Raw genomic sequence first — 18,148 nt, forward strand, 5'->3', positions numbered from 1 at the left:
CCCATGGGGGCCCAGCAGGAGTGGGCTCCCCTGTTCCATGATGCCAGAAGAGCCCAGTGCAGGCTCACGGGCTGTCTGTGCCCATGGGAGGCAGGGCTTAGCTGGCAGCTCTGGTATCCCACCATGCCGCAGCTGCCTGCACCAACCCCAGAGCTGCAAGGAAGTCAGCAAACCTGGCACCCCACGGCCTGATGGCAGCAGCTGCTGCCTCCGCCATCCCCAGTAGCACCAGGGCCAGGGCTGGGCCATGCCTGCCCCAGTGGGCAGCCAGCTTTATCCGGTGGAACTGCCTGCTACTGCCCCAACAGCTGCATGAGACTCCTTCAGGGAGGGGGTGCTTGGGACATGGCGGGGACAGGAGCCCTTTGCCTGCGACAATGTCCCCCGACCAAGCTCCAGCTCAACCAGGCTCCCTGGCCTGCTGCAGCTGGACTCACTGGGCACGCCAGGCTAACAGGCCCCATTCAAGCAGGGCAGCCAGGGATGCTGTCGGCCCTGGCTCAGCACAGCACCTCAATGCCCCCCCAAATGCACTGGGGAGGGGGCAGGGCTGGCGGGGGCCCAAGTCCGTGCCCGAGTACCCCGAGCCTGTACGGGGCACTAACGGCCCCCTCCTGCAGCACACACAGCAGCCCTCCAGCCCAGCGCGGAGCCCCCAGCGTCACACCAGCCAACTGGTCCTGTCCACTCTTTATTGCCCTGCAAGGCCTAAAGTTTGGGGTAGTTCTCTGGGGCATAGGGCAAGGGCTGGTCCAGGTAGTCGCTGATCGGGGTGGTGAAGGTCGCGTTCCTCCGAAAGGGAGTGTCGCTGGTACGGATGTTGGAGACACCCTGAAAGAAGAGGAATTGGACAGTGTCCCAGGTGAACAAAGCAGGGGTTCCGGGTGGGGGGGGTCAGTTGTGGGACGGGGCAGAGGCAGCAGGGCCCCTGGCTGGGAAATGGGGCAGAGGCGGCAGGGCACCTGGCTGGGGGACGGGGCGGACGTGGCAGGGCCCCGGCTGGGGGATGGGGCAGAGGCGGCAGGGCACCAGCTGGGGAATGGGGCAGAGGTGGCAGGGCCCCGGCTGGGGGATGTGGCGGATGTGGCAGGCCCCGGCTGGGGGACGGGGCAGAGGTGTGCTGAGGAGAGCAGCAGGAGTCACTCCACCCTCCTGCCCGTGGGGGTGGCTGCCAGTGTGTTGGGTCAGGCCCAGCCCTGCTAGCAGCCGTGCGCGGGAGGCAGGTGGGTATGGCTGAGCTGCTGGGAAAGTCGCCCGCTGCTCGCAGGCAGCTCGGCTGGCATGGACTGGGGGTACTTACAGGCAGTTGGCGGGCGCTCTCCAGCCAGAAGGTGTGGGGCTGCTCCAGGTGATAGTCGTGGGGCTGAGAGAAGCACAAACGCAGAGCGTGCCCATCAGCAGGGAGTGCCCGTTGGCTGTGCAGGGAGCTGCACCCCCCAAGGCTTCCCGAGCTCCTGGGATGGGCGCTCGGCTTGCCCCGCCTGAGGACCCTGAGGCGGGCACTAGAGTGGGCAGCACTTGAGGCTGCAGCTCAGCCCCCGTCAGCGCTGGCTGTGATACCGAGCGCCAGGAACAGCAGGGGCCGAAAGGCTGCGCATTACCCCAGCTGGGAGAGTGCAGGGGGCAGGTCCGTGCCCTGGCCATGTGCCCATCCAGCTCCTCCCCGCCTGGCCCCTCCTCCCATGGGTCAGTTAGTAGCCCACCCGCCCTGTGCCCCACCTCCTGTCCCTGCAGGCTGAGCCCTGGCCCAGCTCTCACCCTGGTGGGGGGCAGCAGTGCAGCCTGGAAGCCCTCCTTGCAGTAGTCCCAGTGGGTGGTGGAGAGCGACTCCATGGGCCCGACAGGAGGGTAAAGCTCAGTCAGGGTCTCCTTCCTGCAGAGAGACTCGGGGGTTACTGAGGGATGGGGGCGCAGCACCCCAGGCACCTGCCAAGGGCCCCATGGGAAGGTTCTGTAACCACACAGGACTCAAGCTGCAAGGAGCCCCGCCCCCATGGGGAGGAGTCTGCACGAAGTGCTCACCTGGCCCCACGCCTGGGGAGGAGTCTGTGAAAAGCCCCGCCCCCTCACAAGTGTGGAGCTGGGGGGAGTGCTAATATGCTCAGGGGCAGGGCTTGGCTGTGCCGTGGTGCCCACACGGGCGCTGGCTGCAGGGCCCTGGGTAGGAAAGCAGCAGAATGGTGCATATTAGGCTGGGCTGCAGCCTCCTAGGGGCTGGCCAGAGCCTGGGAGTGAAGCCGACATCCTCTCTGTCCCAGCAAGCCAGTGCCCCTGCAGCATCTCGCACGCCCTGGCTGGGCTGTGCCCCCAGGGTGCCCATTAGTCAGACACCCAAAGCTGCTGGCCGCCCCCAGAATAGTCCATCTTTGGGGCTCCATGGCGCAGCTGGGACACCCCACCAGGCCTAGCGACAGTAGCTCCTTGGCCTCCAGCTGCCAGGCCCATGGCCACCCAGGCATTTCCCTCCCCACTGGACATGTGCTAGAATGGGTACCCGGGCTGGGCCAGTGGAGTGGCTGCTCCCAGCCCCACCTGCTCACACTGCGCCTTGGAGGGAATGCAGCTCCCAGATGCCTTGGAAAGGCTCCTAATCTCTCCTGCTGCCTCCTTTCCCAGGCTCACAACAATGCTTCCCTTATCATGGGCTGGGGGAGCGGCCAGCACATGGGCCCCAGACGCTATCACGAAGGAAAAGCAACAGGAAACCCCCCAGCCTGGAGCATGACGCAGCCCAGCGGCTCAGCACAGGGTGCAGGCGACGAAAAAGGAGTTCCTCAACCTGAATCTGAGCTGCACTCGCCTCCGCTGGGGTCGGCGTGGGTTGGGCTGAACCAGGAACCAGCCGCACTGGCCCCAAGCCCTTCGCAGCAGTGAGCCTGCCAGCCGCCCCGCCGGGATGCTACAGTCCAGACAGGCACCCGGCAGTGCCGGAGTCTGGGCCCCACGGAGCGCTCACCTGGCAGGGCCTGGGTCAGCCAAGTATCTCATATCCCTTCCAGGCTGGGCACCCGTCCGGGCCGGGCAGCCTCAGGAGGGGTCACGCCGGACTGGGCTCTCAATATGCAGGATAAAACTGCGTGTGAGACAGGCGCAACCCCTCCCCAGCCCCTCAGAGATAAGGACCCCCACAGGATGTCCCCCTGCCCTAGCCCCATGGGGCGCCTGGCAAACCACAGGCACGAGCTGGCAGAGCTGGGTGACATTGTGCTGGAGCTGTGGAAATCTGGGGGGCAGGAATCCAGGGCTGCGGGCAGGAATTCAGGGCAAGCAGCACCAAGTGGGGGCAGGAGGCCCAGGAATGTTGGCAGTGCCAGGGCAGCCAAGCAGCACGTCAGGGCATTTCCACAGGCTCTTCTCCAGCACCGGCTGCTCAGCGCTCACCTCCTCGCTGGGGGGACGGACTCCGCTAGCGGGACTCTGACCAGCACGCTAAGAGCAGCAGTGGAGACTAAGGTGACCAGATAGGGGCAGTCCTGACCTTTGGGTTTTTCTGATATAGGCTCCTATTACCCCCCCTCACCCCGTCCCGATTTTTCACACTTGCTGTCTGGTTACCCTAATGGAAATGCTGCAGCACCAGCGGAGATTCAGTCGGAGACCACACATGGCCCCCAGGGTCGGCAGGGTGGGCTTGAGCCCGGGTGGCCAGCCTGAACCTCTGCCACAGCTGCAATGCCCACAGTGATTCAGCTACCCGGGCTGGAGCGCCATCTCCCACTGCAGCAGCCAGCCTGCTCACTGCCAGCCCCACACTGCCCTCCCACCCTCCCTGCTGGACTCACCTGTATTTCTGGTACAGCATTAACTCCAGCATTGCCTCCCGCTGCCCTGCAGGGAGAGACAGGGCATGGCTCTGTACTGCAGCTCCTGGACTCAGAGCCCCTGCCCAGGCAGCGGCGTGGGGTGGGCTGGGGGCCAAGAGAAAACACAAGGGCAGCCAGCGGGGCGCAGGGAGCACCATGGCCACATAGGGAAGGGCAGCGACTCACACCCACAGATACAGCTCAGGCGCCTGAGACCCAGAGAGAGCCATGCTGGCCAGCCGGGAGCAGCTGCCTCTAGGGGGAGCCCATGAGCACGAGCCCGCGAGGGGCAGCGTAGGGGGTCACATATCAGCCAGCCTGAGACGCGAGGGATGAGGTGGCCGGGGAGGCAGGGGCCATTACACAGCATTACAGCAGCATGGCTCACAGGCCAGTCCCTACTCCCCCCAGTCTCCCCGGGATGCCGGGGCACCATGCCACCTCACACACCGGGGCACAGCTTGAACTGCACTGAAATCTACTTTTCCTGTCCCAAATGGCTCTGTTGCTGTGGGCTGTTAAACAGCTGGCATGCCCCACCCCAGAGGCAAGGGAAAGTGATCCCTGCACACACAGCTACAAAATGCCTGGGTGCTGCCTAGAGGAAAAGTGCTAAGACTGCCAGATACTGTTACTGTCCCCAAGCCAGGTGGAACAGGGATGGGGGCTGCCATGGCAGGGGTGGGGCGCTCACCCTTGCACAGACCAGCGCTGCCAGTCTCACCCAGCCCCGCTGGGTTTTGGTGATAAGGCCCATCCCCACAAGCAGAGACTGAGCCTGCAGGCCCCTGGGAGCCAGTGGGGCAGTGACAGGCCCCAGAACACAGGGACAGGTGAGTGGCCCAGGGTGCTACCCCACCTCACTTTCACATTGGAGCACATGGAACCACATCCCTGTGCTCCCCACCCGAGCTGCTCTAGGCCCCCAGGCCTCACCTCTCACAGGCAGCCCGGTCCGCTGGGGCCTGCGATAGGAATCCTTCATGGTGGTGCTGTTGGCCAGCTGCGAGAGGAGCTGAAGGGTGAGCAGCCCGCGGTGCCCGTGCCGGTAGAAGAAGCCCTCACTGCCCAGCTCTGGACTCGGCACTTGATCCAGCTCGTTCGTAGTTCTCTGGAAACAAGCAGCAGCAGCACGAAGTCCAGGGTGGGGAGGGCACAGCCAGCCCCGGCCCCAGCCTTCCACGCCAAAGGAGGACGGCTATAGGGCAGCGTGGCCTGTGGAGATGGCAGCACCCAGCATGCACCACTCCTCGGCAGTGAGGCAGCCTGCCAAGGGGATGGGTCTGAGGGCAGCTCACCCCAAGCCCAGCTCCTTCTCCAGCTCCTTCTGCTCCCCCAAGCCCCAAGGAGCTCCGAGACACACTGCTGCTCTGCCATCGCCTGCTAATGCCAGGACTGTGCCCTCAGCGGGGGGAGTCTTACAGACCCTCCCGCACAGTGAGATGTGCTGCACAGATACAGCCTCGCACCAACACCCAGAGCCCAGCACGAGCCCTGAGAGCAGCAGCTTGGTGACCACAGGCTGGAGGAGGGCCTGAGACCGGGGCACTTTCTCCCGCCTGCAGGGTCCAGAGAAACAAGGCTGCCTCAGTGTGTCAGGACTCGTATCAGAGACTCTCACAAGGGGAAGAGGGAAACTAGCCCTTGGCCCTGGGGCAGGGAAAAGGTGCAGATGGCACCAAACTGTCCAGCCCAACCCCCTCCCCCATCCCCCCACCAGGGATCACCCCAACTGTTCCTCTTCCTTCCTTGGACCCCCCTGCCTCCTAGGCCAGCACCCCGGGTGCCTCTGTCACAGTCTTCTCATCTCTACAAGGGGAACAAATATTGACACGTGGCTCTTCGGTCTAGCAGAGGAAGGCGTAGCAGGATCCAGCAGCTGGGAGTTGAAGCCAGACGCATTCAGACAGGAGCTGAGGTGTAAGTGCTTTGCAGTGAGAATTCACCATTTCCTGAGGGTCCTGAGGGATGCTCCATCGCTGACCCTTGTAACTCAAGATAAAAGCTGCTCTCCTTCAAATAGGAATTAATCCAAGGAAGTTCTCCAGCTACTGTTATACAGCAGGTCAGACTGGTCCAGGCCTTGTGTCATGGAGTCCCTGGGCGATGCTCTGGAACTGCTCCCCACAAAGCCAGGCAGGACTCTGGGGAGCCTCCTCTCCCTTGGAGCAGACAGTCTCCAGGGCAAGAAGCTCACACAGCTTCACCTCCTGGGTCTCTCCTTGGAGCATTCAGCATCCTCTGCCCCTCCGTGCGCTTCCCACAGCGAGTTTGCCCAGGCGGGGTCCTGGGGAAGCCACAGGGTCCTGCACCCCCATTTTGCAGTCAGACGTGACTCTCAGCCAGCCAGTAACACAGAGGTTTATTCAATGGCAGGAACAGGTCTAAAACAGAGCTTGTAAGTACAGCGAACCAGACCCCTCGGCCGGGTCCATTCTGGGGGCAGTGAGCCAGACCCCCACATCTGCACTTCACTCCTCGACCCCAGCCAGCCCCAAACTGAAAACCCCTCCAGCCCCTCCTCTCTGCTCAGCCCCTTTCCTGGGCCAGGAGGTCACCTGACCTCTTTGTCTCTCACACCCTTAGCATCCTCTTGCAGGGGGGAAGGGCCAGGCCATTAGTTGCCAGGGGACAGAGGGTCGGCCAGAAACTGAGCCCCTCCCCCGCACCCCAGTATTCAGAGGAAACATTAAGAACAGCCACACTTCATCACATCTCTCCCCCCTTCAAGACTGAACTGAGGGGGGTCACTCCAGCCAGTGACCTGGGGAAGTTCGAACCCACCAACGTACCCAGGGATGCTCCAGCATCTCTCCCATTCCTTGGGGTGCGTTACACCAGGACAGTCCAGTCTCACACCCTCCCTTAGGTCGGGTGTGCTTGATGGCACTCGCAGGCCACATGTGGGAAGGTCTATGCGGCCCGAACCCTTTTGCCACTCCAGTATCCCTGGGGTTCAAACTGGGATGGGGGTCTTCTCCCAGCACTCTGGGCTGCGATTCGGGCTCTCTTGGTTAAGAGCCCCCATCTTGGCCTTGGCCAGCTCTGGGCTTGGGCAGCTGCTCCCCACCTTGTGGCCCAGACTCTGCCATCCCATCTTATACTTTCCAACTTTTACCGTCAGTCCACTTAGGCAGCCAGCCCTCTTCACCTGGGACACCTGTTCCTCCCAGGTTGACTAAAGATGCACATGTTATCAGTGTCTGCCAGGGCCAAGTTCCATCATCCCTCAGCTTGTCTAGAATCTCCCAGGCCTAGCATGGGTCGGCATCAGATACCGTGATGGCTTTAAGCTCCAATAGTCCCCAAAAAACCATCATCCTGTATTCCTTGGGACCACCCCACGGTGAGGGCCATGGCTGTAAAACGGCTGATAACATCTTTAAACCAGCAGGTCTTGACCTCTCTTCCCAGGTTCTGGCTGCTTCCCAGTGACTCTGAAATGGGGAACACCTGATGGGGAGATTGGCTCCCACCTCAGGGAAGAGATCCCCAGAGGTCTTCCCTTCTCCTCCCAATCTTCCCCTTTCAGAGCCAGGGGTCCCCTACACTCTCCTCCCATCCAGCAGCTTGAGAGGGAAGAACCCTGTGATTCTGAGCACCCACAGCTGCCTCCCGATCCTCCAAGTTCTACTTCCCCTTGGGGACCATTCCGCGACAGGAATCCCTTCTCCGCAGGACTCTGTCCCTGCAGCCCTTCCCAAGGCGTCTGACAGCGCTGTGGCCAGCAAGTCCCTCAGCTTCTCCAGAGGATCCCTCTGCAGCTCGGTCTGGATTCAGCTGCTGGGCAGGAGTCGACCTGCTCCTCTCACTGGCTGGCCTGGGTCACAGCTCCCTGAGCCCTGTCCCTGCAGCTCCTCTCCCTGCTGTTAATCATGTCAGCAGCATGTCTGAACTAGGCAAAACACTGGTGGCAGCTAACCTGTCCTGCATGGGTGTCCCCCACTCACTGGGCGTCTCAGCTCCCCCCGTGGCTCAGCGCTCCCTGCTGTCCCAGTGGGGCAGGCAGCGAGCTCCTTGCTTTGATCCTCAGCATCAGAGCCAGCGTGAGCCCCCTCCCCAGTGTGCAGTGGGCGGGAGCATCTCTCCTCCCCTCAGTGCCAGGGGGCTGGTTACAGGTCAGAGTATCTGCCCAGCAAGCCCCTCCCACTGCCAGCCAGTTGATTTGCATTTTCATGACCATTTCCATCCAGCCAATTTGGTTCCTGGATTTGACATTCAACCCTCGGCATACAGAGCAGGGCTGGATCCTGTCAAGAGAGACACAGTCACCCCGCAACAGGGCTCCCGCCTGTATATCCGGAGAAACCGATGAACCGAGATCCAGCCTGACCCTCACTGGTCTGCACAGGAGATCGGCCATACGCAGGCGAGGGGCTTCACCCCGGGACCTTCACCAGGCCCACAGCCCTCAGCATCTGAAGCTGCACCACAACAGTTCCTCTATCCCAGGTCTCGCCACCCAGGCGACCCACTGACTCTGGGCAGCCCCCATGCCTCTCTGCTCCACCATCGCCAGTCCATGCTGCTGCTGTATCTTCCTGCAAAGCTTTCCCATCGAAGCTTTCTCTCTCTCACGTCCTCTCTCTCTCGAGACTCTCGCTTACATCCCATCCGTCTCCGATCCTGATGGGAACCCGATTGTGAAAACCTCATCTGCGTTGGCGACCAGACGCTCTCGGATGCCTGCTGCTGCTCCGCTGCTCCCCAGATCCTCTTGCTAGCCCACATCTGGGTCAGGAATCTGCTCCTCAGAGCGTCCTCTCCTCCAACTGCAAGATTACTGGCCTTGTGAACTTCTCCCATGTGTAACTCTCTCTTTGTGAGCACAGGATCACAATGTCCTTTTAAGAATGTGATAGGCAAATCACTTCACATTTCAAGTGAGCTCTGTGACTCACAGGCTGTTGGTGCACTCTTGCTCCCCATGGTTTCCAAGGAAGAACACCCTGGTGTGCAGCCCTTCACAGTGATCACCACGCTTCTTCTGCAGGTCGAGCTGCACACTCTCTCACCCACCTAGGACTGTCTCCTGCAATCCCAGGGAACCCTGCTACTGCAAAATCCTTCTCTCTCCCAGGGGGTCAAGCGAACAACACTCCTCTCGCCCCTGAACTGACTCGCTCTCATTTCGTACATGGCATTACCGTTTACTCCAAAAGACAGTCCTTGTTGCTGAGAGCTAACAGACACTCCACAGAAGTTAACTGCCCCCTGAAACCGTCCCTCTTACCTTCAGCACATCTACCTCATTATCCCTTTGTTTTACTGCTCCCCCATCACTTACCCCCACAAAAAAAACACAGCACATTCACGGGGTGGCAGTAATATCCCACCGCTGCAACCAGTTGTCACGGAGTCCCGGGCGATGCTCTGGAACATGCCTCCCACAAAGCCAGGCAGGACTTTGGGAGCCTCCTCTCCTCCAGAGCAAGACTGTCGCAGGGCAAGAAGCTACACAAGCTTCACCTCCTGGGTCTCTCCTTGAGCATCGTCCTCTGCCACTCCGTGTGCTTCCCACAGCGAGCCCACCCCAGCGGAGTCCTGGGGAAGCCACAGGGTCCTGCACCCCCACTTTGCAGTCAGACGTGACTCTCAGCCAGCCAATAACACAGAGGTTTATTCCATGACAGGATCATGGTCTAAAACAGAGTTTGTAGGCACCGCGAACCGGACCCCTCATCTGGGTCTATTCTGGGGGGCAGTGAGCCAGATCCCCGTGTCTGCACTTCACTCCTCATCCCCAGCCAGCTCCAGACTCCTAACCCCTCCCAACCCTCCTCCTCTGCTCCGTTCCTTTCCCGGGCCATGAGGTCACCTGACCTCTTTGTCTCCCACACCTTTAGCATCCCCTCGCAGGGGAGGAAGGGCCTGGCCATTAGTTGCCAGGGGACAGAGAGAGTCGGCCAGGAACTGAGGCCCCCCCCCACAGTATTCAGAGGGAACATTAAGAACATTCCCAGTTCATCACACCCTGTGCCATGCAGGGGACCAGGACCTGTGCCGTGCAGGGGGGTTGGACTGGTCCCACGGCCTGTGCCGTGCAGGGGGCTCAGACCGGTCCCAGGACCCTGTGCCGTGCGCGGGGGTCGGACCGGTCCAAGGGCCCTGTGCTGTGCACGGGGGGTCGGACCGGTCCCAGGGCCCTGTGCCATGCGCGGGGGGTCGGACCGGTCCCAGGGCCCTGTGCCGTGCTGTGGGTTGGACCGGTCCCAGGGCCTGTGCCGTGCCGGGGGTCGGACTGGATGATCACACTGGTCCCTTCCAGCCTTGGAGTCTAGGATTTATGATGTGAAACTGGCATCAGGGTATTGGACTCTCCCACCTTGGAACTCAATTCACTGAGCCACGACTGGCCTGGTGAGTCAGACAAGTGTTGCCATAGCATAAAAGAGACAGATCCTTTGAGCCTCTGAAGAGAAAGGCCCAATCCCCACACACCCTGTGGCTCTTTATCCTGGCAGGCACTGGGGCTGTTGGGAGGCTAGGAGCCCTGCAGGGAACCCCATCCTGGCCGGCGCTGAGTGTACAGGCTTGGGACCATACGCGAACCAAGAGCCCTGGCCGGGAGGGTGCTGACATTGACATTTCAGTAGTGAAGGAGATGTCAGGCCGGGTGAGATCGGGCATGTGAGCCAAGTGCAGACAAACCGCTGAGGCTGGCCGGGGAAGCGAGTGCAGGGGTGACGTGGGGAAAGTGACGGGTGAGGAGAATGACCTGGGTAGCAGAATTCTGAATGCAACCGAGTGGGGCAGGACTGCATTGTCAAGGCCAGAGAGGAGTGCGAGGTGCTGAGATCCCGGAGAAGAGTTTTCACTGTATGGGTGGACAGGAAAGACTGGGTTTTCCAGACACGATGCAGAAAGACTCAGCAGGATGTAGACCTCACCTGGGGGTGAGGGCCTAGAGAAGTGCCCGAGTGGAAGATAAGACGAGGTTACGGCCCCGGGCAGCAGGCAGGATGGTGAGTCATACCAAACTCTGCCGGGGGGCGGGGGGGTCTGATACATGTGACCTCCCACCAGGAACGGCTCCAGTGCAGCCACTGGCACCATTCAGCACAAGACACTGCCCCAGGACTCCATAGCACCCCCACTGCTCACAAGGATGGCGAAGCAGCCATGAAACTGACCAGAGGCTCGTTAAGGAAGCCAGAGCAGCAGCAGCTGCCGCAGGGGCCTACAGATTCAGGCAGACGCTAGGCATTGGTCTGCTCTGGTATAGTGAGGGGTGGGTACCAGGCTAGCTGGGCCCTGATGCTGAGTGCGGGGTGGGGGAGGTAGCGGCCTCGCTGGGCCATTGGCAGAGTGGGGTGATGCCAGGCTGGTGGCCACGGGGCAGTGATGTAGGGACATCAGTGCTTTGTATCAATGTGGCATTGTCTGTGCTGCTGTGTAAATACCAGCAGGCCGCCACTTTGCTGCAAACAGATGGGGGAAATTACCTCTTCCTGCCAGTTATGGACTAGGCACTTCCCGCGGGATACAAGCCCTGGTTGCTTCTCAGGTATCTCAGCCTTGCTGGGCGACATCTCGACCATGCAGGGCAGCAGCTCTCCAAGGTTGCCCCCCGGCTCTCCATGGCTGGGTGGCAGCTCAACCAGACAGGGCTCCATCTCAACCTTGCTGGGTGGCATTTCTCCAGGCATCTCTGCCACGCAGGGCAATAGCTCTCTGTGGCAGGGCGGCATCTCTCCATTGCTCCCTGGCAGCTCTCCCTGGCTGTGCAGCATGGCTTGCTCTGGAAGAGCTAACCTGTGTGTAGGAGGAAGGAGAAAGTGCTGTCATTTACACTATGGTCACAGTGCAATGGGTTTGTGACGTTATTGATATAAACTGGAACCATATAGAACATGGGTTGCAACCAAGTTCCTGTAGTGGCACCAAATCCTATGTAAAGGGGGTCATATAAGGTGTCTTAGACCAGGTCACGGGTTGCTGGTTATGATTATGCTGTCGGTATGTCTGTATCATTTCTGTAGTTGAAGTTATGAATATTGGCTGTGTGCTGTCTGTATTTTAAATTAGTGCTGCAGTTCTGGGTAACACCCCAGACAAGTTGGTGTCAGCTCAGCTTAGCCTGCTTGATGGCCCATTAACGACCATAAAAGAGAGAGATTGCCGGGGGCGGGGGGTCTGATACATGTGACTCCACCAAGGAACGTCAGTGCAGCCACTGGCACATTCAGCACAAGACACTGCCCAGGACTCCTAGACCCCACTGCTCACAAGGATGGCGAGCAGCCATGAATGACCAGAAGGCTCGTTAAGGAGCCAGAGCAGCAGCAGCTGCCGCAGGGGCCTACAATTCAGGCAGACGCTAGGCATTGGTCTGCTCTGGTAAATAGTGAGGGGTGGTACAGGCTGCTGGGCCCTGATGCTGATGCGGGGTGGGGAGGTAGCGGCCTCCGCTGGGCCATGGCAGAGTGGGGTGATGCCAGCTGGTGGCACGGGCAGTGATGTAGGACATCAGTGCTTTGTATCAATGTGCATTGTCTGTGCTGCTGTGTAATACCAGCAGGCGCCACTTTGCTGCAAACAGATGGGGGAAATTACCTCTTCCTGCCAGTTATGGACTAGGCACTTCCCGCGGGATAAGCCCTGGTTGCTTCTCAGGTATCTCAGCCTTGCTGGGCGACATCTTCGACCATGCAGGCAGCAGCTCTCCAAGGTTTGCCCCCCGGCTCTCCATGGTGCGGTGGCAGCTCACAGACAGGGCTCATCTCAACCTTGCTGGTGGCATTTTCGCAGGCATCTCTGCCACGCAGGGCAATAGCTCTTGTGGCAGGGCGGCACTCTCCATTGCTCCCTGGCAGCCTCCCTGGCTGTGCAGCAGGCTTGCTCTGGAAGAGCTAACCTGTGTGTAGGAGGAAGGAGAAAGTGCTGTATTTACACTATGGTCACAGTGCAATGGGTTTGTGACGTTATTGATATAAACTGGACCATATAGAACATGGGTTGCAACAAGTTCCTGTAGTGGCACCAAATCTATGTAAAGGGGTCATATAAGGTGTCTTAGACCAGGTCACGGTTGCTGGTTATGATTATGCTGTCGGTATGTCTGTATCATTTCTGTAGTTGAAGTTATGAATATTGGCTGGTGCTGTCTGTATTTTAAATTAGTGCTGCAGTTCTGGGAACACCCCAGACAAGTTTGGTGTCAGCTCAGCTTAGCCTGCTTGATGGCCATTAACGACCATCACCTACACAACTGACCCATCGAGAGGAGGTGATACGCCTGTGGACTCAGCAAGAGTGTGCAGAAACTGGCCATGTGACTGCAGACTCATTTTGCTGTAATTTTCCACAGAGAACAAAGGAGTGTTCTTACACCTGGAAAAGCCTATATAAGGCTGACGTCTCATCTCCATCTTGTCTTCAATCCTGTTTCTTACTCTGGAGGGACTTTGCTACAAGCTGAAGCTCTGCACAAAGGACTGATGACCATCCAGCGGGATGTTCTCAAGAGACTTGATTTGAACCTGCAGTTTACTCCATCACTGCTACAAGCCTGAACTAAGGACTTTGCCATTACTGTATGGAATTGATTCCATTTAACCAATTCTAGCTCTCATCTCTATCTTTTTTCTTTTATGAATAAACCTTTCAATTTTAGATTCTAAAAGGATTTGGCAACAGCTGATTTGTGGTAAGATCGATGGTGTATATTGACCTGGGTCGGGGGCTTGGTCTTTGGGATCGAGAGAACCTTTTCTTTTACTGGGGTGTTTGGTTTTCATAACCATCATCCCCAGGACTAGTGTATGGGGTAATACTGGGAAACTGGAGTGTCTAAGAAATTGCCTGTGTGCCTTGCGGTTAGCCAGTGGGTGACACCGAAGTCCTCTTTGTCTGGCTGGTTGGGTTTGCCTTAGAGGTGGAAAAACCCCAGCCTTGGGCTGTGACTGCCACTGTTTGAGCAATTGGTCTGATTTGGCCTCTCAGTTGGGTCCGCCAGAACCAATCGTCACGTGTTCACAATCAACGTCTGCTGTCCACAGCAGATGCTGTCTCACCTCGGCCCAACCAGAGACCCAGCCGACCACGGGCCTAGGTGCTACTTGATGCAGAGTCCATGGGGCTCTACCTGCAGCCCTGCCCATGGCAAGGCCTTCCCTCCTCCACCTAGTCCGCCATTTCTCAGGTCAGTGTGGTGGCAGGGATCCATTCTCCCACAATGAGGCAGGAGCTGCAGCAGGCCCCTCTCCCAACAGGAGCACCAGGGTTTCTGTTCCTCCTGGAGAGGTAGGGTGTGAAGAAATTGGAATTTTCTGTAATATTTTTGAGAATCCTGTGTCCTCAGTTCCCCTGTGTGCAGATTGTTGCCAAGTGAGTGGGAAAGGGCTGTTTGCTCTAGGGTGGGCTAAGAGACACAGATGTGTGTGTCACCAAACTGTCTGGGCCTTGTCCCACACAGTACAGCATCTGTGAAAACAATGGCAACTTGTCACCCGGACATTGACTCCATGTGACCAAGGCCCAGAGGGACTGGATTCCCACCTCTCAGCAGGAAGGCTGAGCACCATATCCCAGCTGGAGAATAAAGGATAGGGAGAAGGAGGTGGGAGATCAGATCTGGCAGCTGGGAAGAGCCAGGTTCTCACCTGGAGTCTGACCTACTAGATCAGATGGGGAGACAACAGAGCTTGACCCAAGGGCAGGAGTGCAAGTAGGCGGTACCCTCCAGTATGTAGTACGGCAAGAGATTTGAGCAAGTACTGGGTACCGGAAAGACTTGGAGCTAGTCCCCGCACCTTGGGCTGCACTCTGCTCTTAAAGGAGCAGAATGCTGTTAGGATGGGCATTCCATTCTCGAACTGGCTTTAACAGCAAAATACATATGCTAAACACCTTAAACAAAGGCTTTGTTTAAGATTGTTAGCATATGTATTGTGCTGTTATGTTGGTCAGGAGTCCTCAAGAGGGGAAGGGGGGTGTGACGATGTGGTTCTGGCGGACCAAACTGAGAGTGCCAAATCAGGATCAATTGCTCAAACAGGGCAGTCCAGCCCTAGGCTGGGTTTTTCCACCTCTAGAGGCAAACCAAACCAGCCAGACAAAAGTGACTTTGGTGTCACCACTGGCTACCTCAAGTCACACAAGCAATTTCCTTAGACACCCAGTCTCCCAGTATCACCACCAGTCCCACGTCCTGGGATGATGTTATGAAAACAACACCCAGTAAAAGAAAAGGTTCCCGATCCCAAAGGACCAAGCCCCAGACTCAGGTCAATATGTTTATTAGAGAATATTAAATAAAGATGATACACAGGAGTTTGGCGTTCAGTCATTAGATCGGGGGCACATACAGAGTATGGGGGGACGCTGGTATTATGGTTATGGGTTAGCATATAGTACATACAGTCTGTAATGTCCCAATGCGGGTGTACGGTGGTGGGTCAAAGTATAGTAGGGGAGCAGTGAGGGTACATCGCTCATCTATGGGTTACACATAGTCATGATTACAGCAAGCGGGCTGGGTCATGGGACAGGGTGACCCTCATGTGGTGGAATCCAGATCGGTGGGTTCAGGACTCAGGGGATGTAGTTTAGTAGGGGGTTGTAAGGGTTTCCCCTCCTCCCCGTGGGTGCGTGGAGCCACATCGGCTCACTCCTGTACTGGCATGGCCGTGATGTGTTCGGTGTAAATGTCCCTGGACCACCGGATAGTGTCCGAGACCATCAAACATCTCATGAGTCGCGCATAGCGACCGCCACCCCACAGGCCTAAGTACACGTTCGTTACAGGGATCCCAGGCACCTAGCCGCCCGACGATCAGGGGTCGGTGTAAACTTCGTAGCACATCAGATCTTACCCACAAATCACGCTGTTGCAATCCTTCAGAATCTAAAATCTAAAGGTTTATTCATAAAGGAAAAAGATAGACATGAGAACTAGAATTGGTTAAACTGAATCAATTTACTACAGTAATGGCAAAGTCCTTAGTTCAGGCTTGTAGCAGTGATGAAGTAAACTGCAGGTTTAAGTCCAGTCTCTGGAGAACATCCCCCGCTGGGATGGGTCATCAGTCCTTTGTGCAGAGCTTCAGATTGTAGCAAAGTCCTCAAGAGGTAGAAGCAGGATTGAAGAACAAAATGGAGATGAGGCCTTCGCCTTATATAGACTTTTCCAGGTGTAAGAACACGTTTGTTCCTACTGTGGAAAGTTACAGCAAAATGGAGTTTGCAGTTACATGGGCCAGTTCTTGCATACTCGCTGAGTCACAGGGCGTATTCACCTTCTCTCGGTGGTCAATTGTGTAGTTGATGGTCCTTAATGGGCCATCAAGCAGGCTAAACTGAGCTGACACCAGCTTGTCTGGGGTGTCTCCAGAACTGCAGCACCAATTTGAAATACAGACAGCACACAGCCAATATTCATAACTTCCACTACAAAAACGGGCTGCAGTACATCCACCACTGCCACCAGTTTCACGGAGTCCCTGGCGATGCTCTGGAACTGCTCCCCACAAAGCCAGGCAGGACTTTGGGGAACCTCCTCTCCCTAGAGCAGACTGTCGCAGGGCAAGAAGCTCACAGCTTCACCTCTGGGTCTACCTTGGAGCATTCAGCTCTTCTACCCTCCGTGTGCTTCCACAGCAAGCCGCCCCAGGGGTCCTGGGAACCAGAGGGTCCTCACCCCACTAGCAGTCAGACTGACTCTCAGCCACCAGTAACACAGAGGTTTATTCATGACAGGAAGGGTCTAAAACAGAGTTTGTAGTACCAGAGAACCGGACCCCTCATCGGGTCATTCTGGGGCAGGAGGCAGATCCCCATGTCTACCCTCACTCCTCTCCCAGCCAGCTCCAACTGAACCCCCTCCAACCTCTCCTCTCTGCTGTTCCTTTCCCGGTCAGGAGGTCACCTGACCACTTTGTTCTCCCACACCTTTAGCATCCCCTGCAGCGGAAGGGGCCCGGCCATAGTTGCCAGGCGACAGAGGGTCCAGAAACTGAGGGCCACCACACAGTATTAGGGAAACATTAAGAACATTCCCCACTCATCACACCCAGAATCTGCAGTGACACTCACCCACGGCTGCAGAACAGTTTGGTCTCTGTCAGTCCCCCCTGGACACAGCACGGGAGCCCTTAGGTTGGTAGCCCAGAAGAACTGACGTTGGACATCCTTCCAGTCTGGCCAGCCCAGAGCCCAGCCACACTTAGGACTCCATGGGAGTGGTTGCAAGTTAGAAATCATTTCTTGCACGGTACTGCACTCATGGGAGCAAACAAGGGGGATGGGACCTCCCCACGTGGACCCTCCATGTGTGGAACTCCTCCCTGACCCCAGCCCAGGCCCCCCGCACCCCGCTCTCCCCGTCCCCTCTGATTACTCTCCCCCCCTTGTATAATACAAAACATCACATGTCTTAGCTACTCACTTCCCCCCTCATGTAGTATTCAGTCTGTTTATGTGAATATGGGAGTTGGTGTGAGGAGCCATTTCGCATATGTCTAACTTATTAATAGACAATTTGAAGTAGAACGTGTACCCTAAACTAACTAACTAATTGTACCTAAACATATTTCAATGGGGGATTCGAGCTGCTCTATTAAGGAACAGACCCTGAAACTCTTACAGCCCACAAAATTGATCCATAGTCATGCAAAATACGTCTCATTTGTCTTCAAGTGGGGTGATCAAATGATTAAGGCTTTACAGGATAGTTCCAAAAGTTTGTAATTGTTCTGGGACAAGACTCGATGCCTGAAGCTGTGAAGAATCAGAGGTGATCTTCATTCGAATAAAGGTGGTGGCAGATGTGTGATAACTCTTGAGCTCTGGTGCTAAGATGAGAACATATGTCAGCAAAGCTCTTGGAGATTCCTGAGGCAGCTGGTTTAAGTATCAGTGTCCAGGCTATTAACAATCTTCATTCTAGTTCTCTCACCACAAAGCTGGAAATGAGCATTGTTTTCTTTGTTTTGCTGCTCCAGTTCCAAGTTAGCAAAAATTCATGTTAGACTAGTTTGGCTGCAAAGAAGAATTCTTGTACACTGGGGACAACACCTGATTCCTGTCAAGCTGCAGAACTGGGCTGACATCAGAACCAAACATCCTCTGGGCAGTGCAAGCAGAGGCCATTCTTTAATGACTGGACTTGAATGGGATGCGTATGGACCGTATGGATAATTCAGACCAATGGGAAACAGATCAAAATGCTGTAACACCTTCCATCCCCCCTGTGACGTTTATTTGATATAAATGGTGGACTCATATAGACATGGGTGCAACCAAGGTTCTGTAGTGGCACCAAATCCTATGTTAAGGGGTCAATATAAGGTGTCTAAGACCGGTTACGGTTACTGGTTTGATTATGCTGTCTGTATGTCTGTATC

At 57.0% G+C, this 18,148-nt stretch overlaps 1 protein-coding gene across 1 annotated transcript in view; it reads right to left on the reverse strand.

The window, feature by feature from the left end:
- Window positions 1–678: 678 nt before the first annotated feature.
- SPAG8 (sperm associated antigen 8) overlaps window positions 679–18,148 on the reverse strand; it is a 20,063-nt gene continuing 2,593 nt past the window's right edge. The window contains exons 2-7 of the mRNA XM_032766189.2: window positions 11,249–11,558; window positions 4,740–4,914; window positions 3,783–3,828; window positions 1,759–1,873; window positions 1,301–1,363; window positions 679–831 (exon numbers count right to left, since the gene is read on the reverse strand). Of these exons, the coding sequence (XP_032622080.1) occupies window positions 709–831; window positions 1,301–1,363; window positions 1,759–1,873; window positions 3,783–3,828; window positions 4,740–4,914; window positions 11,249–11,558 (832 nt within the window). The 3' untranslated portion in view covers window positions 679–708. The remainder of the gene's footprint in view (window positions 832–1,300; window positions 1,364–1,758; window positions 1,874–3,782; window positions 3,829–4,739; window positions 4,915–11,248; window positions 11,559–18,148) is intronic.

Source organism: Chelonoidis abingdonii, chromosome 6 (genome assembly GCF_003597395.2).
Source record: "Chelonoidis abingdonii isolate Lonesome George chromosome 6, CheloAbing_2.0, whole genome shotgun sequence".
NCBI lineage: Eukaryota > Metazoa > Chordata > Testudines > Testudinidae > Chelonoidis > Chelonoidis abingdonii.